The sequence below is a fragment of the Triticum urartu genome, chromosome 3A, assembly GCF_056163025.1.
Source record: "Triticum urartu cultivar PI428250 chromosome 3A, HENAU_Tu73, whole genome shotgun sequence".
Taxonomy (NCBI): domain Eukaryota; kingdom Viridiplantae; phylum Streptophyta; class Magnoliopsida; order Poales; family Poaceae; genus Triticum; species Triticum urartu.
This window is the reverse complement of record NC_141875.1, coordinates 456,509,521-456,534,006: the sequence shown is the minus strand read 5'-3', so window position 1 is coordinate 456,534,006 and position 24,486 is coordinate 456,509,521. Positions and strand designations below refer to the sequence as shown.

The window sequence follows — 24,486 nt, the reverse complement described above, 5'->3', positions numbered from 1 at the left end:
ACGGCGACGACATAGAGGAACTCTCAATGAAAGCACTAATGTCGGTGTCAAAACCGGCGGATCTCGGGTAGGGGGTCCCGAACTGTGCGTCTAAGGCGGATGGTAACAGGAGGCAGGGGACACGATGTTTTACCCAGGTTCGGGCCCTCTTGATGGAGGTAAAACCCTACGTCCTGCTTGATTTATTCTTGATGATATGGGTATTACAAGAGTTGATCTACCACGAGATCGGAGAGGCTAAACCCTAGAAGCTAGCCTATGGTATGATTGTATGTTGTCCTACGGACTAAAACCCTCCGGTTTATATAGACAGCGGAAAGGGCTAGGGTTACACAAGGTCGGTTGCAAAGGAGGAGATATACATATCCGTATTGCCTAGCTTGCCTGCCACGCCAAGTAGAGTCCCATCCGGACATGAGACGAAGTCTTCAATCTTGTATCTTCATAGTCTAACAGTCCGGCCAAAGGATATAGTCCGGCTGTCCGGAGACCCCCTAATCCAGGACTCCCTCAACCATCTTTTAAAAGAAAATCCTCATATGACCATTTTTGGTGATGCCAACGTCCATGATGTTTGGGTTGCATGGAAAACGGCATGGTCCATGACGTTTTGATGCTAAAGTTTCTCCCGTGTGACTTGGCGTCTCTGAGAGAGGATGAAATGCCACAAACCATGGCGTTTTGTCGAGGGGCAAACAACATGGACCATGACGTTTTTCATGCAACCAAAAAGTCATGAATGTTGGCGTCATAAAAAGGTCAGGATTTTTTTTGAAAGGGGTCAAATCAGGCTAAAATATGAAAAAGTTTAAAATAGTGATTTGTTTGTAAAATGATCGCTGGATTTCAAGCATTAATTTTCTAGACTCACTGTTTCCCCTGTCTCCCTTCCACACCCCAAGGTGCATTGCGGACCAGCGCCAGGTTGCTATAGGATTCTTAGAGTCCAAAAGCATTGCCCCGCCTGCTAATTTATATTTTCGTGCGACCAATTAATATAGGTTGGCCAGCTATTTTTCTTTTATTTTATATTTGTGTTGCTTTTTTACTTAAGTTTTAAAAATAATTAATGTGCAAGTAATTTCACAAGGTATTTTACAAAATGTTCTTGAAATTTCAAAAAATGTACATGTTGTTTCTTTTAAATATATTCATACATTTTAAAATATATTCATGACATTTTATAAAGTGTTCCATGATATGTTCGCACATTTTAAAAATTGATCATAAATTTTTAAAAAAGTGTCCATGATTTAAAAATGTCTGCGGGTTTGAAAAATGTCCGTACAGTTACAAACCATGTTCATGTATTGCTTCGAACGTGTTCACACATTTGACAAATACATACAAGTTTAAAAGTATTCATGTGTCTAAAGTGTTCACATTTTGGAAAGAAGTTCATGAAACCTAAAGACTATTAGAGTCTTTTTTTAGAAGTTTTCATTGGCTGCATGTGGTACCAGGCTTTTTTTTTTGAAACGGGGTACCAGGCTTTTTTGTCTCACAAGGGGACAAACAAAACGTGCAAGGGAACCCTGATGCCCATGTACACAAGAAAAAAAGACATGCAAGGGGTGTGAAGACTACATGGACCCCATGTGACAGTGGGTAGGACGTGCTGTGTGGGCTGCTCGATCCCTTGAATGTGTGGGCAGAATCCCCGCATCGAAGCCCATAGAAGTTTTGCCCTTTAAATCCTGTCCGAAACCCCACGGTCCGACCCGTCGACATAGTCGAATAAACCGGGCCGGTCCAGGAGTCTCCAAGGGACTCGAATAAATCGGGCCGGTACAGGACTGTCCAGGCAGCGTGGGCGGTATATAGGGACGGGACGCCTCATCGCGCCGCCACCCACAAACGCCGTTCGCTCGTCCCCCACCCTCCCTCTCTCTCTCTCTCTCTCTCTCTCTCTCTCTCTCGTCGGTGCGAGCGCAGCTGTCGACGACCCTCCTCCGACTCGTCGCTTCACAGGTGCGCGTCTCCTCCCCTCTAAAACCCTAACCCTTCACCCCCTCGCTTTACCAGATCTCGACGCGACCTCTTTTCGATTCGACCCCGTGAATCTGCCGATTCCTACTCTCGATTTTGGATTCGGGGAAGTAGGAAAAATTAGATCCGTGTAGAGGATCTTGTCCCGACCTCGCGAATCCGCGTGCCGAGCCACCCCGTTCAATTTTCATCTCGTTGTAGGCGCTCGTTTTGCGTATGTAGCTGGGGGTATGATAATACCTTTGCGTCTGGTGGTGCAATCGTGGGGTAGAAAAATCGAGCGGGTGGAACCACCCCACATCAATTTTATTTTCTTTGCAACACAGAAATTCGATGGCTGGATATGCAACTAGTACAGTATGTATCAATTGTGTTGCTAGTGATAACAGCCATAATTTTGCTTTGCACACAAACCTTGCCCAGTAGCTGTCTGGGAGGTGTCGCTTCTTTTGTACTGGCAGCTCGCGCTGTCTTGCACACCAAGGTGCTGTAAGAGATAACTTCTCAATCACATAATCATTTTATGTCGAAGCTTATCATTTGGTCATGACTAATTTTATTGTATTATTAGTAAAAAAACTTGCAAAGTTTCAAATAAATTCTCTGAGAATCCAACTACTGGACCAATCTTGTAGCTCGTTTCATATATGTGGCACTTAATGGATGTGATAGTCTCTGAAATGCGAGACTAGAATTTTCACCCAGCATGACAGCAAATTATGTTATTTATATATACATTTTTTTGCTCCTTTCTGGGTTAAGCATGTACTTTGCTGTAATTATTATACATATTTCTAAGTGCTCCACATCTTTGTACTATTCTGGATAGTAGTATATTTCCTGGACCTTTTTCCCCCGATTTAATGATCTAAAATGGTGTGCAGATTAGGTTTTTAAATGGACGAAATAGAATTCTTTTTGGACGGATATAGCATGGCCTACCTGAGAAGGAAGTATTCATGTGCGACACAAAAAGTTGCTTTGTTTGTGCCTTTTGGTTTTGTGGGCTCTTTTGCAGTTGCAGGGACTGAGGCACTAAGCATCTTGGTTTGAAATTTTACCTTGTTTATGCAGTTGCAGGGTTTCGTTCTTTGCTTTTTACTATCCGAATGCAGTTCGGATTTTAGGCCAAATAATGGCTTCATTCGAAAAACACTGTAACCCTGTATATGATTTATTTTCTATATCCTGCATGTTTCAATATTAACTGTTTTGAGTTAGGTCATAAGACACAGTATGGATTAGTGTTATGCTTTGTACTGCAGGCCCTAGCTGCTCCTCCTTAGAAATTAACCTTAATGCTCAATTGAAGTCCTTCAAGTTACTGGTTGCCAATCTGTAATGTTAAAGATAGTAAATAAAAGTACGGCGTGCTATTATAGCTTCATCCACTTGGAAAAAATCTGAAACACAGTTTGTGAAATAGATAGCACCTGTTTAACACTAGTTGTGCGCAAGGCATTTTCCTTTGGTGAGAATTACATGGGTTAGAATCTGGCATATACAATTTTCCCTTCTGTTTTTCTTGCATCAACTAGCAGCTCTTGCAACATCACAAATTTTGATCGCTGTTACGCGTCTACTTTTACTCCATATAAGTTTTGAAACAAATTATAGTTTAATTAGTTTTAGGTCAGCAATCTATGAAACACTTAGACGTTAATTTAAATGCTGATTATGCAAGGTGCTACTCTTTTAAAGACTAAGAGCCTTATGCATACCGGAGCACTGCTAACATGTGTTTTGATGATTGTGCACTAAACATTTGACTTTGCAGGCTTGTGGTCAGCTTGACTGATATCAAACAATGGCGGAACACTTGGCTTCAATATTTGGTACAGAGAAAGACAGGGTCAACTGTCCATTTTACTTCAAGATTGGAGCTTGTCGTCATGGCGATCGCTGCTCTCGCATCCATAACAGGCCAACCATATCACCTACTATTGTGCTCATGAACATGTATCAGCGCCCTGATATGATTACCCCTGGGGTTGATGCTCAAGGCCAGCCGATAGATCCCCGCAAGATGCAGGAGCATTTTGAAGATTTTTATGAGGATATCTTTGAGGAACTGAGCAAGTTTGGTGAGATTGAGACCCTCAACGTCTGTGACAACCTTTCTGATCACATGATAGGCAATGTGTATGTCCAGTTCAGAGAGGAAGATCAGGCAGCAGCAGCTCATACCGCCCTTCAGGGACGCTTTTACTCTGGTCGCCTAATAATTGTTGACTTCTCTCCTGTGACGGACTTCCGTGAAGCGACCTGCAGGCAGTATGAGGAGAACACCTGCACTCGTGGTGGGCACTGCAATTTCATGCATGTGAAGCAGATAGGTAAGGATCTCAGGAAGAAACTCTTTGGGCGCTACAGGAGATCGCAACGAGGAAGGAGCCGCAGCCCAAGCCCACACCATAGGAGAGAGCGTCGTGACCGTGATGACTATCGTGGCCGTGATGATTTCCGTCGCGGTGGTGGCGGCGGCGGCGGTGGACGGAGGGGTGGGAGCAGCAGGCATGAAAGGCACGACGATGGAGGAAGGCGTAGGTATGGAGGCAGCCCTCCGAGGCGTGCAAGAAGCCCTGTGAGGGAGAACAGCGAGGAGCGCAGGGCCAAGATCGAACAGTGGAATCGTGAGAGGGAGGCGAAGTAAGGGTGACCACTGTCGTCTGGGTGTGTCCCGTGCTGTTCTTCTATATATTGGTTTTCGTTCTGTAGTTGCTACTATGCTTGATTTGCTTTTCTGTTCCTGTAATTTAGGTGACTTCACCCTGAGACTTTGAAATTGTCACTAGTGTGCTGCCGGAAACTTACGTTTTAGCTACTTCGAACTTAATCGTACTATAGTTGTTTCCCATTTTTCTGACGCTGGCTGTTCTAACTTTGCTGCCTGGAAGTGGTGCGAACGGTGCTGGTTGCACTTTGGTTCCCTTCTGTTTGATTGGAATGCCCTTGCTATCGGTGGTATCATATAAGACAGGCTGTCGATGCTGAGGATATTCTCTTCTCTAGGGTGGATTCCACCTAGACTGGGTCGTTCGTTCCCTGCGACGCCACGGTTTCTCTCTCTTGATCGACGGCCATGTGCCACTATGGCACACCAAGGCCGGCCGATTTCTGAATTTCATCACTCTAAACATTTCTCTTGTTAACCTCGCACGTAGAGGACGACGTCTATTTAGGGGGGTATACTTATAGTTCTATAAAGAAGATGAGCACGGACGGCTTAATTCTGGGCATTTTTGTGGGGGAAATTCAGGCATTCTAACTCTTCTACCAATTTGCCCAATGGCAATTTAACAACGAAGTTCTTTAAATGGAATTTACATGCATGCAAGAATCTCCTACCTCATGTTTTTTTTGAATTTTAATATAATTTACCTCACAAGCTGTTAATCCAAATAGTGTCCCATCTTTCCCGGTGGATTTGGCTCGATGAGGACTTCGAAACAAGATGTTGATATGTTTCAACGATTTTTTTTGTCATTACCAGCTATCACATTTTGTTTATCGTCATTACGAAACAACAATTTTGTATGTTCTTAAAGAGTGCAATGTTACTACCTCCATTCCTAAAAGTAAGATGTATTTTATTTCGTTAAGACATGCATTTGACCAATAGTTACTCTATAAATACAGATTCATATTTAAAAGTACTTTGTTGTGATTGCGATTTTGTATCACATAAATCAAATATTAAAAGAGTAATTGTTGGTCAAAGTCTTGTCTTAACGAAATGAAGTACGGCTTATTCATCGGAACGGAGGGAGTATGTAGAGCTAGGGAGACGGGTATCCAGGTGTTAATAATAAGTAAGAAAATGCATCAACCAACACAAGTACCATGAACCAATCTTTAGTGGTGTATATATCGATGTTCAATGGCAACCAAGTTAGTTTAATCTGACAATTGGGTGACTAATAACATGGCAAGTAGGTGGGAGTAATCCGACAAGTGCCAACGGAAAAAAAGTTGTCGAAACATGTCAACATGGAATGTACTTTTGAAGATCTCGTCGCAAAAAAAACCAATGATGAAGGCAGATCATCAACCGAGATAACAATTTAGGAGATAAAACTTCTATAAAATATGAAATCAAAAGTGTCTTTGCTCATATCATGCTTATGTGTTGTTGTATGCATGCAAGAGAGGGGTGAGAGGGGCCAGCTAGGAAGGCGAAAATGCAGGGCGGTTCTTTAACACAATCCAATTTTCTTTCTTGGAGATATAAATGGAAAATGATGCAATATTCGTGTAGTTAAGTTGCCTATTATAGTGGCCGCCTCCCATACTATACCTCATTCAAGAGAGTACTGTATTCTCAATATTTCATAATATGAAGAAGTGAACGGACGTGTTTGTAAGAAAAACTAGTCCAAAAATCAACCTCCGGAGATGTGTTGATTAATTAGAAGACAAACATGTAAAATCCTAACAGTCAGGAAACTATTCAATTAAAATTTGCCTAAAACAATCATGCCAAAACTAGATGTTGCTCATCCACTACAAGCACCTCCCCTGTCACCAAGCCGCTATCTCCATCCCCATGTCGACCTCCACCATCAGGCATATCATCCACCTAGAGTTTTTAGAAAGTGCCTTCAGGGAAGAGGAATAACAGACATTGCCGTTGTCACACCAACCATTATCCAGGCATGGCTTTCTCCTAGGGCAGTATATATCACCATCATACCAAATGTCAAGGGAAGGGGATACCGCACCGGCTACTCAAATGCGATGGCCATGGTCGAGGGGTTGAAACAAACTCATTGGCAATGCCTCTAATGAGGAGAAATGCACCCACAACTGATAACATTTCCATCATCGACTACCACGACTATGCCACAACATACATCCACACCACTTCTTCCCTAGGTCACCACCCAACTGTTCAAGATGCCTCCACGCACACATGAACCTCCAAAGGGCAATCACGCAAAGCATTCATAAGTTGGTTGCACCTAGTTGGTAGCACGCACACACAAATCCGCACCAAGCCACGTAGGGGCCACTAACGCATGGTCATCGGAGAGATAAGACCACAAGTTTCAATACAAAGATAACGAGATACCCATATCCAACCCATGAATAATACACGCAGTATGTTTAGAATGTTGTAATGTAATTATTTTTTGCCTCTATGGAGACAATATAAGGTAAACATTATCAAATCAACGACTCGCTTGTGTTGTGCACCTCACCCTTTTCAAATAAGTGCCAAGGTAGCATAAAACACTTTGTTCTCATTATTCAATCCACTAAAAGGTGGAAAAGAGAAAAAGAAGTGATAATGTACTATATGTCTATAATGATAGACAACCACTAATCAAATGGGGCTTGACATATTACAACCAACAAATACCAACTCTGTTATTGGACCATTTTATGAAACAAGGGCGAGAGTTAAAAAATACCATGCAAGTGTATAGGCTGGGCACCTTTGAAGCAAACCCTAAAGGTTTAATAATATATCCATTATGAGCTATGCCACCTAAATTCCTACCACAATTAGTAGGTGTGAAACTATTTACCAAACTGCACACTAAGCAGACAACCAATCAACACTAATGATTTTGTATACATTTGTTATTAACACTTTTGCAACGAAGTAGTGTGTAGGAAATTAAAAAAGTCTATTTCCTAAACAAAAGTTAATGTTTTTATTAGAAATAAGATTGTTCCCTGTCAGCATATGATGTACGACAACCATCCATTGTCTTTGACCCATCTTAATAGTCGCATGACTGGATGCAAAAGTAATAGAGTGTTCACACAGAAAAATAATACTCCATCTAATGAAAAAAAGTGCCATGTCGTAAGTTCAAATTTGAACTAAAGCTGAACGAAACCAGGATAATTTTTTTTGGATCGGAGGGACTACCACCTCTTTTCAAGAACAAGCAACAACATTTGCTTGTGACATATGTAATGTACTTAGAGCACCTCCTCCATTTGACATATGTAGTGTACTTCGAATATCATCGCCTCAGTTGACGATCTCGGTCCAATTCGTGTCTCGTCTTTTTTTTTCGAGAATACGTCAATAGCGTACCATCTTTTTATAGAAGGAAACAAAGCAATTTACAAGAAAATCAAAGAGGCTGCGAACAGGTTTCGATCAAACACCAGCACCCACACCTACAAAAACCTAAAGCTACTCTCTCGCTAGACGATTAAGACCTCCTACTCCAGCGACCCTCCATTCCTTAGTTTCATCATGATTTGCGCCTTCAATTGCAGAGGCTGCAGCTGCTAATTTACCCGAAGGAAATATGCCCTAAAGGGAATAATAAAGTTGTTATTTATATTTCCTTATATCATGATAAATGTTTATTATTCATGCTAGAATTATATTAACCGGAAACTTAATACATGTGTGAATACATAGACAAACAGAGTGTTACTAGTATGCCTCTACTAGACTAGCTCGTTAAACAAAGATGGTTAAGTTTCCTAGTCATGGACAAGAGTCGTCATTTGATCAACGGGATCACATCATTAGAGAATGATGTGATTGACTTGACCCATCCATTAGCTTAACACTATGATCGTTTAGTTTATTGCTATTGCTTTCTCCATAAATTATACATGTTCCTATGACTATGAGATTATGCAACTCCTGAATACCGAAGGAACACTTAGTGTGCTATCAAACGTCACAACGTAACTGGGTGACTATAAAGATGCTCTACATGTGTCTCCGATGGTGTTTGTTGAGTTGGCATAGATCAAGATTAGGATTTGTCACTCCGTGTATCGGAGAGGTATCTCTGGGCCCTCCTCGGTAATGCACATCACTATAAGCCTTGCAAGCAATGTGACTAATGAGTTCATTGCGGGATGATGCATTACAGAACGAGTAAAGAGACTTGCCAGTAACGAGATTGAACTAGGTATTGAGGTACCGACGATCGAATCTCGGGCAAGTAACATACCAATGACAAAGGGAACAACGTATGTTGTTATGCAGTTTGACCGATAAAGATCTTCGTAGAATATGTAGGAACCAATATGAGCATCCAGGTTCCGCTATTGGTTATTGACCGGAAGTGAGTCTCGGTCATGTCTACATAGTTCTCGAATCCGTAGGGTCCGCACGCTTAACGTTCGATGACGATCAGTATTATGTGTTTTGATGTACGAAGGTAGTTCGGAGTCCCGGATGTGATCACGGACACGACGAGGAGTCTTGAAATGGTCGAGACATAAAGATCGATATATTGGAAGGCTATGTTTGGACACTGGAATGGTTCCGGATGAGTTCGGGCATTTTCTGGAGTATCGGGAGGTTACTGGAAACCACCCCCCGGGAGTCAATGGGCCTTAATGGGCCCTAGTGGAGAAAGAGGGCAGCACGCAAGTGGTGGGGCGCGCCTCCCTAGGCCCAAACCGAATTGGTTTAGGGTTTGGGGGGCCGCGCCCCCCCTTCCTTATCCTCTCCTTCTCCTTCCTCCTTCTCCTAGTAGGAATAGGAAAGGAGAGGGGGGGGGGCAAACCTACTTGGAGTAGGATTGCCCCGCCGTGGGCGCGCCTCCTCCTAGGCCAGCCCTCTCCTCCCCCTTTATATACGGGGGATGGGGGCACCCCATATACACACAAGTTGATTGTTTAGCCGTGTGCGGTGCCCCCCTCCACAAAATTTCACCTCGGTCATATCGTTGTAGTGCCTAGGCAAAGCCCTGCGTCGGTAACTTCATCATCACCGTCATCACGCCATCGTGCTGAGGAAACTCTCCCTCGACCTCAACTGGATCAAGAGTACGAGGGATGTCACCGAGCTGAACGTGTGCAGATCGCGGAGGTGCCGTGCGTTTGGTGCTTGATCGGTTGGATCACGAAGACGTTCGACTACATCAACCGCGTTTCATAACGCTTCCGCTTTCGGTCTATGAGGGTACGTAGACATACTCTTCCCCTCTCATTGTGATGCATCACCTAGATGGATCTTGCGTGTGCGTAGGAAATTTTTGAAATTACTGCGCTCCCCAACATTACCCTGTCAAATACCCAAGCGTTCCTCTGCTTCCAAACAGCCTAGGTCGTCATCATGAACAAGGAGTCGAAGCCTTTCCTCTCAGCCCTTGGGAGGGCGTTTCTAGCCTCCTCCCACCATTGTATTGGGTGGAGAGTACTGACGGGGGAGCGATGTTCAACGTAAAGTGACCCAAGACCAGATGCCACACCTCTCTAGCATACGTGCATTGTATTAGGATGTGGTCCACTTTGTCCTCGTCTTGGAGACAAGTGAAACAGGGAGAAGTCTCGTCTTGCAATCCATGCCGTGTCCAGTGGTCCGAGGTCCATACTCTGTACTAAGAGGCTAACCAGATGAAGATCTTGCACTTCAATGGTGCCCAAGTCTTCCAAATGAGGGGCGCCGACTGGGAATAAGTGAGGCCCAAGCACAAACTTTTGTAGGTGGAGTTCGCCGAATATGCTCCCGACCTGTCGGACGACCATGTGAAGATATCTGGCCGCCCCTCCTCCCTATCGACGAGGGAAATTGCCTGTTGGAGGAGGTACAACTGCATATGCACAGTGAAGTTTAGCTCCTCCGGGACATCCCTCTCCCATCTTCTGCTCCCCAAGGCCTGATACACCGTACGCATGTTTTGGGTGCGAGTTGGCACAATTGCCAGGATGGATGGGGCTATGTCAGCCACCGCACGCCCGTTGATCCAACGATCACGCCAGAAGAGAATTTTCTTACCATCGCCGACCGAGATGGATACTAGGCTGTCGAACACCTCCCTGGTCTCTTTATCAGGCACGATCTTCAGACCCTGCCATGGTCGCTCATCATCCATTCGCCTGAGCCATTCCCAACGTACCCGAAGGGTGAGCGCTTGCAGCTTGAGATTCTTGACCTCCAATCCCCCGTGGCAATAGGGGCGGCAAATGGTGTTCCAAGCTACAAGACACTGTCCCCCATTGATTTTATCCTTACTGGCCCAAAAAAGGATCAAAGCCAGGAGTTGATATCGTCAAACACCCACTGCGGCAAATGGTGTTCATGTCTCGTCTTGATCTTAGCCTCACACGACAACCCGTCGTACCTTAATTTATTAGAAAGGACCTGTCTCATCCCTGGTTTAAATGTATTATCAATTGCATTCCCGATCGCTAGTGAGTCGACCATCTCCTCATTGACAATCTCTTCATATCCGCTCCATCCACCACCCGTTGCTTTACATCCCCTTGCACCATTGCTTGGACTCAAACACGCCTCTTGTCGCCAGAGTTGCTCAAAAAAAAACACTGAAGCCAGTGATAAATTGTCTGCAATCTCTCGTTCATAGAGAATTATTTTTCAGAACAGCCAACCAACACCTTCTATCTGTTGAATTTTTGCATAGACATTTCACATAAGGTTGCGAAGATAAACGAGAGTCGCACTTCATTTCATTTCTCTCTCATACAAACAAAAAAAACCTAAACAAGAAGCGAGAAAGGACAAAAAAGCACAAATCATATATCCCTTGTGCTAATTTCTTTTTTGATAGAACGAGAGCCTCCTCCTCCTTCTCCTCCTCTTCCTCTTCCCCATCTCTCTCATCCTTCTGACCTCCTCCTCTCTCTCTAAAAAAAGCTTCTCGTGCTTATAAATACCCTTCCCTCCCTCCCCGTGCGAGTTCCTCCGCCCGATCCCCTTCCGCCCCCTCCCGACGATCGCCCCCGCTCGTCCCACCGCGGTGGGCGATCGCTCCTCTCCTCCGTGCGCGCGATTCCTGAGGCGAGGCGACCGACACCAGATTCCGCCGGCCGGCCCACCTCCCCCGCTTCGCCGATCGGATCGCGTGCTCCATGAGGTGACGATCTGTGAATTCCCGCATTACCCGCCGGGTTTTCACCCGATTATTCGGGCAGGATTGCGTTAGGTGGGCGCTAAAGCATCTGGATGGCTGCGGTGGCGTGAGTGGGAGCTGGGAGCTGGGAGAAGGAATTGGATTCGAGAGCGTGTGCAATTTGAGTGTTCCGTACGGCACAGCTCGCAATTTTTGTTAGTAGTAGTATCGTGATGGTGCGCCCGTGAGAGTTTAAGAGTGCATAGTTATTCGGTCAATTTTTGCTCGCTATTGTGGATGATTTTCTCGTCTATGGTTAGTGGCTACACTTTAGAAATTTTTTGATTTGCCTAATATTTCTGCTTTATCTGCTCGTGTTTGGTTTGGGGGAAGGGGGTGGTTGGTGGGCGTCGGGATGCTAAAGGGTGCATCTGTTATTTTTAGGTGAAACTATGATGCACTTCTTAGTGTGCAATTTCTTGATATTTTTTATTGGAGCTGCATGTGCATGTGGTGAATGCAGAGAATTTTGCTGAGAAATGATGGAGTCATGATTATGTTGATAAACAGGAATATTTACCAGTGTTCTTTTGTGTGGTTGAGTCATTAATGGAGTTTGGGATGTTGCACCTGCAAACTTTTTGCGAGGTTGGTAGTTGTTTGGTTGGGTGTTTGGATTTCTGATTACTTTTGGTCAGTGTGGAAGTAGATTGGGGGATTGATTTTGTATACGCATGGTATAGTAGGATTATATTGTTGCCTTTTTTTTGGATTTGTGGTCTGCTCTGGTAGTGCTGATGATATAGCCTTAGGTATATGGCAACAGGTTTTCGACAGTTGGAGAATATTTGTTGAAAATGAATTTTCTTGTTAATTGGTGGTAATTATGATTCTGGTGGTTGTTATATGGATTATGGATACGGTGTTAGTTGCTCGTAGATGTTTTCTTAATGCAGATTACAGTATTTACCATTGTCATGAAACATTCAGTTTTTGCCTTTTTTTGGTTGTCCAAGCCAAGCCGTTGGTTAGTCTTAACTCGGTTTTATTTCTGTCATATTTCTCCCACTTCTATTCTCCGATTCTGTTTTTTTAAATGCAATGTTTTTTATTTGAAAAAAGGAGTTTGAGATAGAATTCAGAAACATTTTGATCTGGTGATTATCCCTCAAGAACTACAATAGCAATTCCCGTTCCACCCAGAACTTTAGGAATTCCTTGACTGAGATGTGAAAGCTTATGCCTCTATTATCATTGGATGTAAGAGACACGTGCACACTTTTCACTTTCTTTTTTACGAATGTTCAAACTTCATCTTCCCATTTTGTGTATTAGAAGTATCATTGCCCTTATGCTGAGATGGGAGAACTTATGTTGTATGGTAATTGAATGTAAGATTACACACCTCCCTTCATCATAATTTTCCATTTTGTTAAAAGTCTCCGTACTACATACTACGTTCTGTGTATTTTTCATTAGTGAAAAACTTACAATTGAAGGAAGTGTAAAATCAAAGAAGTCTTCAGCTTGATTATTTGTATTTAGTAACTACATGATTGAAACAAGTTCTGCCCTTGTTTAAAGTGATGACCATCTTCTGATTGTATGTTCTGCCTTGTTTCACCTTATACGCTATTCATCAACCTTTCTTTCAAAGTAAACCATTAACTGACACAAATTATCTTCTTTAAAAAAATTATGAACATAAGTTTTTTTTTTGAGGATTTTGTTTTGGTAAATCTCTTCGGCAATGACAAACTGCTTCAACCAGCAGGAGAATGAGTGAACATGTCAAATGGGACTCCTAATTGCAAAAGAAACTATCCTTTCTAGACCTGTAACCAGGGGCAGTGTCTAGTGAGGGCAAACATGGATCATGTACGACCTTGAATTTTATAAGCCTCTGCATTGAGTTTTGGCCTTGCAATTGCTCGAAGTGGGAAATAGACACTTATGCAATGCAATTTCATTAGTGCCCAAGCTCCGCCACTGGCCTTGCAATTGCTCGAAGTTGGAAATAGATGAAATTCAATTTCCTTAGTACTAAGGCCTTTATTTTTGCCGAGCTCCACCACTGCCTGTAGGCACAAGATTAAGCATACGATTTGCATATTGTCATGAAAATAGAAGTTCTGAAGTATAAAATTGATGCCTGTCCCTACTAATCATATTTTGTTGACAACCTGCTGACAGTGTTATACGCATATACTGACTAATGTAGAGAACCACAAGCAGAACTGGTAGATATTAGAAGGTTATTACCCCCACCAATGTATTTCCTTATGTTCTTTGTTACTACAGATCCTCCCTATCATTTTAAAATCATTACTTTGTTTTCATTGTAACTTCGAAGGAGCAAAGGCAGTGACTTTGATCGGTTTATTTGCATTTAATATTGCTCTTCAGTTGAAAATGATTTTGTTAAGCTTCATGCACTAGCCAACGCAACCAAAAAGTCCGAACTTATGGAAAGGGCTAGGCAACCCGCATATACATTTAAACAGATTTTACCACTCTAATGATGTATTGTTTTCAGCCAGAATTAGGAAAAAATACTTTATGAAAGGGCAGATTGAAAAATCAGCTGACAAATTAAACAACTGTGAATAATTGCGATATGTATTCATATGCATTATGCCACGCTTGGTTACTTCAGTAGGATATAATCTATACAGCTCATTGGAATGGGTTGCTGCAAGCAATAACTAATGATTTGACTTCGAAGTTTGTATGTCTTCACATTCAAATCCCACTTAAAACACATATTTCTTACACCAGAGAAGTTGGATAACTTAATATGCGAACTCTGGTGAATCACACCATGTGTTGACTATCACCAAAGATTTAGCCATGGACAGGGATGCGTGGAAGTTAGCTATCCACGTGCCATAACCATGACTTGGTTTTGATATCTTATGGGTTTCAACTCTAGCCTATCCCAACTGGTTTGGGACTGAAAGGCTTTGTTGTTATTGTTGTTGTGGTGGTGGTGAATCACACCATGCGTTGACTTAATCTTGTGCTGTTGACATATAAGCCTACTCTAGGGATGCAATGTCCGGATCTATGACCTTAGCTAGTTTATCTTCAAGTTTTTTGCAACATTACTAATCGTTCGCACCAATCCTCTTGGTTTGTCTGTAACATTGCCTTTATGTTACCACACAAGCATACAAATATGGATGTCTTACTATGTAAACTGCCAAGCTTCGCATATTTGATATATGTCGAATTTTAAGTGTGCACTGTAGATCTATTCACTTCATTCTAACAGTTGGTTTCTAATTTGATTTCAGGTAGAGGTGACGATAAAGCATAGTTGTTGACTTAGCTTGCAGTGGTTCTTTATCGAAGCTAAGGCAGATAATAATTGGCGTTATGGCATATCGAATGGTATGCTATCCCCAAGTCATTGATCTCGAGTCTGAGCGAGGGCATCCTCATGTTCATTCTGAAAGTTTAATTCACAATGGGAATGATTTGTCCGACCAAGGCGGTCAATATACTGTCAGAGTTGTAGGCAATGCTATGAATGCTGGTCTTTCTGATACACAGGGTTACTACAATATGAGCATGAATCATCCACATCAGCCTGTTCATAGTTCTCCGCCAAATTTAGGCGTTGATTCAGGTTTTGTCTTCCCATCAAATATGTACAACCCTTGCATGTCAACATCTATGAACAGATATGTCTCTCATGCTCAGAGCTTTGGATTGCCTTTAAACCAAGTTGTCTCAGGAAGTATGGATGGAAGTACTAGAAATGAAAATGTCAGTGAAACTGCTAGAGGATTCATTAAAAGGAAAAATGCCGCAGTGGCAGGAACTTGTCATTTTGTTAATGGATCTGCAAGCTCAAGCTCATCCTCTCATACATCTCAAAATCCTACACATAGGCCATGGGATCCTTCTTTTGAGTCAAATGTTTTTCCTAATGTCACACCATTCAACCCATCAGAATATCATAGCCACAGCACTTGGCCATCTGTGGAAGGATCTTCCATTACTGGATCAAATGGGTTTAATTTGATGGCTGCTCACCCAGAATCAGCACAGCATGGTAACTATACATTTCAATCAAGTCATGCTAGTCAGTGCTTTCAACCTGCCAGCACTACTTGGGTTTCCCAGGCTGCAACTGGAATTGTGGAAGGAGTACCACAGTGGTCATACATCAATGCAATGTCTAGTGTTCCAGGTACGTAAGCAACTAATAGAACAGATCTGAGTTTCCTACTGATAATGAAAACAGATTTGGAAAGAGTTGTACTTTCTAAGGATAAGAATCATTGTTCAATGCTTCTTTTAGTTGTTGGCAATGTGCATTGATGGCTAAACTAATAGTTTAGCTTTACATGTTAAGTGTCAGAAGCTTAGTAGAAAAATGGCCCCACCTACAAAATGAAATTGTGACAGAAGTGAAGTACAATTGATAGCATTTATCTTTCAGCTGTCAGATTTGCTTGTTCAGGGGAAATAATTGGTACCTCTTGCTTCCAGCAGGCAGATTTGCACATTCAGGGGCCACAGAAATAGTGAATGGAGGCTTTCATGAATATCAGAATGGCCCTTCAACCATTTCTCAAGGGCATTTACCTTATTTTCATCAACATGCTGTGCATAGCATGCAACCTCATAATCCACTGGATCATACACGAGTGCAAGTCCCTTACCAACAAGGCCACAATAATGGCATCTTGCATAGTGGGGTAAATCATTCTGGTAACCGGTTCCACTTGGGTCCAAGAACTCCAGGTCTCTTCTCTAATTCTGAGCGGTCTTTTGGGCCTCCACAGCATCCGTTCCTGGTGAACCCAGTTAATCATAGGAACTTAAGAATTTTGCCACCTCTGGTTAGTCTGCACCTCACTTCATTTATTTATTTTACAATTTCTGGTATTCAAATACCAAATAACTCAATAACTATTAGGATCACCGTTTGCCTAATATGATACATCTGGTGTGTTCTTTTCCTTTTTGTGGAATGTTGGGAACTTTATAGGAGTCTTGCATGTCTTGGACTTGTGCTTTAGTGCATTCATACCTTAATGTGTTTTATGTGCTAAGTTATGGAATTTTGAATCTTACAAACTGGAATTCTTTTTACCGATTTCTAAATGGCCGATGTCCTTCAATGTAGAACTGAAGTGACCAGCCTTGCAATTATCTTGTTCTGGAAATGTTATCCATTGCATTGTTGTTAAGTCTCTTAATATTCTTGGGGAGTTCTTATTGAAATGTGTTAAGCTATGTGTTGGTTATTAGATTCAAGAAATTGTATTAGTTGATTCTTGTTCTGTTGTATGAATGCCTCGGGCCTACTGAAGCTTTTGCTTGGATACAATGTTTCTCACATTTGAAATTGCCTCTTGTTATTTTTATTTCTGGTCAACAGGAAGACGACTATTATACTCATGCATTTGACCTCATGTCCTTCCTGCCGCTATTTATTTGTTTTATGTTACCATGTTTTCCTTGGTGATGTGCGTGATACACACCTTGCAAAGTTACATGTACCTTCTTATGTAAGCAATCTCTTTCATGGACCCTGTGTACCAGAAGCTGAACCCATGTCTTGAGTACTACTTGCATGATCAGAGATAACCTTAATTGATGCGATTGATTAGGTTCTTGGCTGATTTTTTAAGCAGAAGTGGTCTTAATTTCAAATCCATCCGTGCAGACAGACTCGTTTCACTTGTGACAAACTTACAATTGTCACAGATAGTATTAACTTCTAAGTCCAGGCGTGCAAACTGGTTATAGTGTAGACCTCTTGAGGTCCCTGTTTTTTTGTTTCCGTTGAGGATGTCAATGGTATACATGTAGTTATATAACTATTTGTTGGCCCTGCAGCAGCATGGTGCAATCATGGATTTTTCGAGGTTGTATGAGGGGTCAAATGTAGTAGATGAGCATAGAGATATGCGTCTAGATATAGACAGCATGACCTATGAGGTACGTAAAGCTCATTCAGCCTTTGTGACTTCACCTCACACGGTATATCTTTTCTGATTTATTCTTTTATTTCTATCACAGGAGCTTTTAGCATTAGAAGAGCACATTGGAGACGTCAATACAGGTCTGGCAAAAAGCCACATTGTAGATAAATTGCAGACTAGCTTATATGTGCCAGGAGCAACCTGCGTGTCTAATCAGTCATCTGAACCTTCCACAGAGAATGAGGCTTGCATAATATGCCAGGTGCTTCCCTTTCACTATATTGTTTGTTACCTTGTCTTAGCCATGTAAAATTTCAGCTGTTCCAAACTAATGAATTGTCAACCAGCCACCAAATTCGTGTTGAACCACCATCACATCTATTGAATGTTTAATGAACTTGATCGCTTGAACTTAGCGTTCTGCACGGTCTAAACTTAATACTTATATGGATCTAAAGTAATGACTATAGCTTATGCGATGACTAATAATGCATCTACTTATACTACAGCGAGCAATGGCTAGTGCAGTATTGTAGGACCACCTCGTCTACAGCATATTACCCACCTCTGCGCAGTAGTGTCGTGTTGATGTTGAGAAATGTTTGTTGCTTATTTTGACAGTACAGTGTACCCACATCCCTTCAGCTTTCTGTCCATAAGAGAACCTATTTTCTCTAGGATTACTACTTAGTAAATTTAGTTGGAAATTAGCATTAGCAAATGCGCCGATGCATGGTGATGATCATCTAGAACAAAGTTACTCTGTTTCTTATTAGACAGTATAGTGTTCCCACTTCCTTTGGCTTATGTACATAAAATAACTTATTTCTCTAGGATTACTCCTTGGTAAATTGAGCTGGAAACTACTATTAGCAGATGGACCGATGTATGGTGATAATCATGTAGAACGAAGTTACTAAGGAGTGGTAGTTGGTAAATGGCCACCCATGCTTTTCTTCGCCATAAATATTGATTGGATTTGGAAAGGCGATGTCATGAGGATCGGTCACCCATGTGCTAGGCCCATGGTTCCAATCAAGTGATATGAACCCTTTAGTATCTCTTTAAGTAGAATTGTATCATTAAAAATTTTAAATTTAAATTAGTAATTAATCAACTAGAGGTAAGATAGGAGAGGCTTCTTTTAGTGCTCCACCTATGTGTGAACATTTATACTTTGCAGGGTGGTGACATGGCAGCATGCATGCCCCCCCTGTGATGTGCTAGTTCACTACCACCTCCATTCTAAATAAGGTGGGCATGCATTCCAAAATCCAACTTTGACCATAAATTATACCAATATACACTATATTTTTATGACTTCAAAATTATATCATTGAAAACTTATTTTGAATACAAATTCAACTGTTTAATTTTTGTGACGTATAACCCATATTTGGTTGGTCTAATTTATGGTCAAAGTTCAATTTTAAAATGTGTGTGCACCTTATTTATTGGAATGGAGGGAGTACATACTTATCAAGATTTTTACAGTGATTTATTTATTTAGTTTTGTGATCAGTGAGTGATTATAACTGGTCATTTAAATAGTCATGCATGCACACGAATCGCTATGATAGATCTGATGGCATTCAAAGGTGGAGCCGCTGCTCCATGGTTTACCTGAACATTAGTGATAAGATATCCCTTAGCTTTGGGCTTGCAGCCAATAGTTTAGATTATTAGCCCTCAATATAAAGAGGACACATTGAGATGAATTGATCAACCTGGAAGTACTAAACTCTGTCGTCCATCTAGTTTGTCCTCCCAATCCAAAAGGCTTGCCTGTTCTTAGTGCATAAACCCTTGTGATCATTTCGCGAACTTTGTGTAACTCTTCTACTTCTAGTAAAAATTCTGGTGTCCTTGCCCGATAATAAGCACTAGCTGGTTGGTGAAGCATAATCCTCGCGTGAGGGAATGCTATACGCTTGGTGGTTCTCCTCCAAGCAATGAAGGACGCCATGGAGGTGGCTATTCTGAGGCATATTGTATATATATCTGGTGTCACCGTTTGCATCGTATCAAAAATAACCATTCCTGAGGTTAGCCATCCGCCTGGGGAGTTCATAAACAAAAAAAATACCTTTCCTAGATGAGCATTGCCAACTGGCGATATTTATCCTCGTGGGCCCTGGTTCATGACAGGAGGAGGAGAATGTAGTTTCATGCTGGCGTCCAATCTATTCCCAGTTCCTAGTTCTAAAGAACTGTCACTTGATGTATCTTGCAGGAGGAGTACGAGGCTGAGGACTGCATTGGAATCCTGGATTGTGGCCACAGATACCATGCGGTGTGCTTAAAACAGTGGCTGACGGTAAAGAACCTATGCCCCATCTGCAAGACAACAGCTTTGTCTGCGGGTAGAAGAAGTTGATAACAAACAGGATTAATCTTTATCAGTTATTTGCTTCCGACAAACATTCAGATCAATTTTGTACATAAGAAGTGGTAGACTATTCTGCTACCTGTATTTGTTGTTCACCTTGTGATTGGGAGTAACTCGGCTTCCAAAAACTGTACAGACATAACATTGATCGTTCTATTCAAATGTAGAATGTTTATAAATTACTCAGTTGGACATACAGTGTATCATATGGTGGATCCGAAGGTAACTCTTAGAGTGGCATCTCTAGAAACTACCCTGTATATATGTTGGTTACCCTAAAACAAACAGAAACATGTGTTTTTTACATTATTTAATCTTAAGAGAACTGATAATTGTTTCTGTTATTGGAGAGATTGGTCTGAGAGTGCCCAGCCGAGCACGAGTTTTTCAGCATATGGCTTTGGACGACAATGTTCTGTATTGTATAATGGATGATTCAACTCCGTCGTGCAGTTTTGGTTGAAACATGAGAAACAAAACCTCGAATCTGAACTCGCTCGTGTTTATGATGGGCTTTGCCTTAATTTTATTGCATTATATTTGTATTTTCTGCCATTGTTTTCATATCTTTTAATAAGGGGACATATGGTGTTTTTGTTTTCTTAGTGGCTGTACCGTACAAGTAAAAGATGGTTTTGCCCCAGAACTCTTCCCCTAATATTATAGCTTGTGCGCCGTACTTGCCTTGAGAGAATCTTCCCTGAAGGATCTCTGCACCCATCCCCAGGTAACAAAACGTGATGAAGGAAGGCCAGTCGCGCCAACTGCCAAATGAGCACACGAAAATGAAAGGAGAAGCAAAGAGAATGCTGCTACTACTACTACATGAAGCCAAGTCAAGCCTGGCACATGCTTATATTCGCAAATTCAATTTTGTACATATCGTTTTGCGAGATGAGAGTCGTTGACACATGTATGTACAGAGATGCATGCCCGGTCGGTCACGGAGACGAAGCCAGGACCGGGACAACGAGCGGCTCGATGGTCGTCATCATCTCTCGCTTGGCTTTCTCTACCTCCCCACCACCCCCCACGAAACCAACGCCATCCGCGGCGACCCCTTCTTCCCTTACCTGAGACACTTCTCCCCAAAGCGAACCAACCCAGCTGAAAAGAAGCGAGGCGCGCCGCACCGCGTTGCCTTTGTATCGTGCCTCTATTTAGCTCAAGAGGAGAGGATAGGAGAGGAGAGGAGAGGCGCGCGGGAAGGGGAAGGAGATCAAATCAGATCAAATCTTAGGAAACCATCGGTTGATCGAGCAGCGGCGGCGACGCAGAAGCAGCAGGAAGCAGGAGGGGAGGGGGATGGCGGTGGCGTATCGCGCGGAGGAGGAGTACGACTACCTGTTCAAGGTGGTGCTGATCGGGGACAGCGGCGTGGGCAAGTCCAACCTGCTGTCGCGCTTCGCCAGGGACGAGTTCAGCCTCGACACCAGGTCCACCATCGGCGTCGAGTTCGCCACCAAGACCGTCCGCGTCGACGGCAAGCTCGTCAAGGCGCAGATCTGGGACACCGCCGGCCAAGAAAGGTACCAATACTCTCCACCTCCTGCTCCTTCTCTTTTGCCCGCCACCTGTATGAGATATTGCTGCTTTGCCTGTCCACCTCTTTCTTTCTCCCACCGCTTGCCGTCGATTCAGTTTAGTTCAGCTTGATCGATCGATCGATCGATCGTAGTAATTGATGACTAACCCAAGGACTTGCGATGACTCCTTTCCCGTTGCCATGCTTGTGATTTCAATAGCAATCTGTAAACAGGGGCTGGTTGCTCCGTTATATGCATGCTAATGGGGCAAGTATGTTTCTCATTGTGGTTCACCTTCATATTTTTCGTGGTCTATATCATGACTCACTCTGAACTGCAGATGTCCTTCGCAAATAGGAGTATCTTTATTAGCAATACAATGTGCATCTTTCTGGTTGCGTGTAACCGCATTTCCACATTGACACCAGTACCAAGTTGGCTAATCACTTTACGTACGCGCGTGCGTTGCACTCGCACCCGCGGCTCTCTCTATGTGTGTAGGTACCGGGCCATCACCAGCGCCTACTACCGGGGCGCCGTGGGCGCGCTCGTGGTGTACGACGTGACGCGCCACATCACGTTCGAGAACGCGGAGCGGTGGCTGACGGAGCTCCGCGACCACACGGACGCCAACATCGTGGTGATGCTGGTCGGGAACAAGGCGGACCTGCGCCACCTCAGGGCCGTCTCGCCCGAGGAGGCCAGGGCCTTCGCGGAGCGCCACCGCACCTTCTCCATGGAGACGTCCGCGCTGGAGGCCACCAACGTGGAGGACGCCTTCACGGAGGTGCTCGGCGAGATCTACCGCGTCGTCAGCAAGAAGGCCCTCGACATCGGCGACGACCCCGCCGCGCCGCCCAGGGGCAAGACCATCGACGTCGGCGGCAAGGACGACGTCACCCCGGTGAACACGGGCGGCTGCTGCTCGGCCTAGTCAAACTCTCTCCCTCTTTCTCTCTGCCGGAGACGGTGGTAGGTGATGCCGTGTGTGTGCGTGCTAGGGTGTAACAGGCATGTCGCGACCGTGATGATTATTGATTATTGGTCAAAACGCTCTGGGGGTGGTTGATACCTTGATATCATATGCTTGATTGATACGTACTATACATACAGCGTGTAGTACTACCGGGAGAAGACGTCGTGCGTGTGTTGTTGCAAGTTGCAAGCACGGTCCGCGTCCGTGTTCACTCCATTTCATTGGTCTGTTTGGTGCAGTTCAGGTCCAAAAAAACGCGTTAGGGTGTGACAATTTTCGGTCAAGGCGCTTCATCATCAGGTAAAAAATAGAAGCGACTCCGATGAAGACGAAACGGCCGTCGTGCAGAAAGTGCATATGCCGGCGATGTCCGCGTCGGAACACGGCCGCGGAAGGATATGCATAATTTAAGAACACTATTATGCGTTGACGCAAGCCCTACCAGCTCAGGACGGCGGGTGGGATCGGAGAAGGATATTGCAGAATGCCTAGCATCTTTTTTTTAGCTTCTTTAAGGGATATAAAAGCCAAGTTTATTTATCAAAGTCCACATGGTGTGGGATACAACTCCGATCATGTGAAACTGGGCTTTAAGGTTAACCAAAGAGGTCATATTTGGTGAGTGGGGAATGGACAAAAAATTAACATTTGAGAAGATGCATGTATTCCAAATTGTGTCACTAGAAAAATTATAACGCCTAAGGGGGGCATCTGTTAACTGAGGAGATGATCTCACTGATCCTGCCTCCAACAATTGGGATGAACACCTAATCAGATAAACTATGTGGCCCATTGATGCACAACGGATTCTTTCAGTTCCACTCTCGCAACATGATATGCCAGATTTTATTGCTTGGAGTTATACGAAAAATGGTATGTTCTCGGTTCGACCAGCTTATTCCGTGGAGTGGGACTATCAGTATGGCAGCAAATTAAAATACTCTAATGGGATGGGACGAACCACAGTTAACCCTATTTGAAACAAGATATGGAAGTTATCTTGTCCGACAAAAGTTAATTTTTTTATATGGCGTACACTATATGGAACACTCCCCCACCGGGTTACGCTCGCTAATAGACATATGGAAGTCTCGCCCATTTGTCCCACTTGCTTTGAGGGCTTAGAAGATACGAAGCATATGCTTTTCCGTTGTAGTAAAGCAAATGGGGTTTGGGAAAGGCTGGGGATGGATGATATTATTGATAAAGCTTGCGAGATTGACCATTCTGGAGAGGCAGTGTTAGAGTACTTACTACTTCCGGGCCAAGGTTTGAGGATAATGGATTACCACAATGTGCGTGAGATGATTGTTGTCTCAGCATGGTATTTATGGTGGGAAAGACGGAAGTTGGTGCATAAGGAGAAAACTCAAAATGCACTTCAGATTTCAATGGGGGTTCTAGCCCTTACCACAAACTTCATAAATGCATTGTCCCCCAAGGCTTCTATGAAGAAGGAGGATGGTCTTGTCCCCCGAGAGCTTTTGTGAAACTTAACACTGATGCTTCTTTTGACCATGACCTGCTTAGGGGAACAATGGGGGCGGTCCTGAGAGATGACAAAGGCAGATTTATTGCTAGAGGGACTGGAAAGATTGACTATTGCGCGGATGTGTTGATGGCGGAAGCTTTAGCCCTCAAGTTTGGTCTAACACTAGCGCAAAGGGCGGGATGTAATCGCCTTATTATTAACTCGGACAACATGAAGGTGATTGATACTATGCAGGATGGAGGACAGTCAGCGAGCACGACAGCAACAATCTTCGACGATTGTTTTCATTATGCATGTGATTTCATTACTACTAGATTTGAACATTGTAATAGAGAAGCAAATAAAGTAGCTCATGAGCTTGCTAGATTAGCTAGATTTTCTTTGACT

General features: G+C 43.2%; 3 protein-coding genes across 8 annotated transcripts; all 3 read left to right on the top strand.

Moving 5' to 3' along the window:
• Positions 1 to 1,818: 1,818 nt before the first annotated feature.
• On the top strand, positions 1,819 to 4,852 carry LOC125544360 (splicing factor U2af small subunit B-like). 2 transcript variants are annotated; one of them, XM_048708023.2, is made up of 3 exons: positions 1,851 to 1,971; positions 2,874 to 2,950; positions 3,767 to 4,852. In XM_048708023.2, the coding sequence occupies exon 3, from the start codon at positions 3,797 to 3,799 to the stop codon at positions 4,640 to 4,642; it is 846 nt and encodes a 281-aa protein (XP_048563980.1). In that variant the 5' UTR covers positions 1,851 to 1,971; positions 2,874 to 2,950; positions 3,767 to 3,796; the 3' UTR covers positions 4,643 to 4,852. The 2 variants fall into 2 exon arrangements, with proteins under 2 accessions (XP_048563979.1, XP_048563980.1); XM_048708022.2 differs by lacking the exon at positions 2,874 to 2,950 and having other exon boundaries at positions 1,819 to 1,971.
• Positions 4,853 to 11,520: 6,668 nt separating this feature from the next.
• On the top strand, positions 11,521 to 20,299 carry LOC125544358 (RING/U-box superfamily protein). Of its 5 annotated transcripts, none has more exons than XM_048708019.2 (6): positions 11,521 to 11,798; positions 15,071 to 15,972; positions 16,275 to 16,627; positions 17,634 to 17,732; positions 17,814 to 17,978; positions 19,950 to 20,299. In XM_048708019.2, exons 2-6 carry the CDS (start codon positions 15,153 to 15,155, stop codon positions 20,091 to 20,093), a joined length of 1,581 nt encoding a protein of 526 aa, XP_048563976.2. In that variant the 5' UTR covers positions 11,521 to 11,798; positions 15,071 to 15,152; the 3' UTR covers positions 20,094 to 20,299. The 5 variants fall into 5 exon arrangements, with proteins under 5 accessions (XP_048563976.2, XP_048563977.2, XP_048563972.2 ...); XM_048708020.2 differs by having other exon boundaries at positions 11,523 to 11,798; positions 16,278 to 16,627; XM_048708015.2 differs by having other exon boundaries at positions 11,524 to 11,798; positions 17,631 to 17,732.
• An 800-nt stretch (positions 20,300 to 21,099) lies between these two features.
• LOC125544359 (ras-related protein RABA1f) lies at positions 21,100 to 22,737 on the top strand. Its single transcript, XM_048708021.2, has 2 exons — positions 21,100 to 21,634; positions 22,133 to 22,737. The coding sequence occupies exons 1-2, from the start codon at positions 21,411 to 21,413 to the stop codon at positions 22,563 to 22,565; spliced, it is 657 nt and encodes a 218-aa protein (XP_048563978.1). The 5' UTR covers positions 21,100 to 21,410; the 3' UTR covers positions 22,566 to 22,737.
• The last annotated feature ends 1,749 nt before the right edge of the window (positions 22,738 to 24,486 follow it).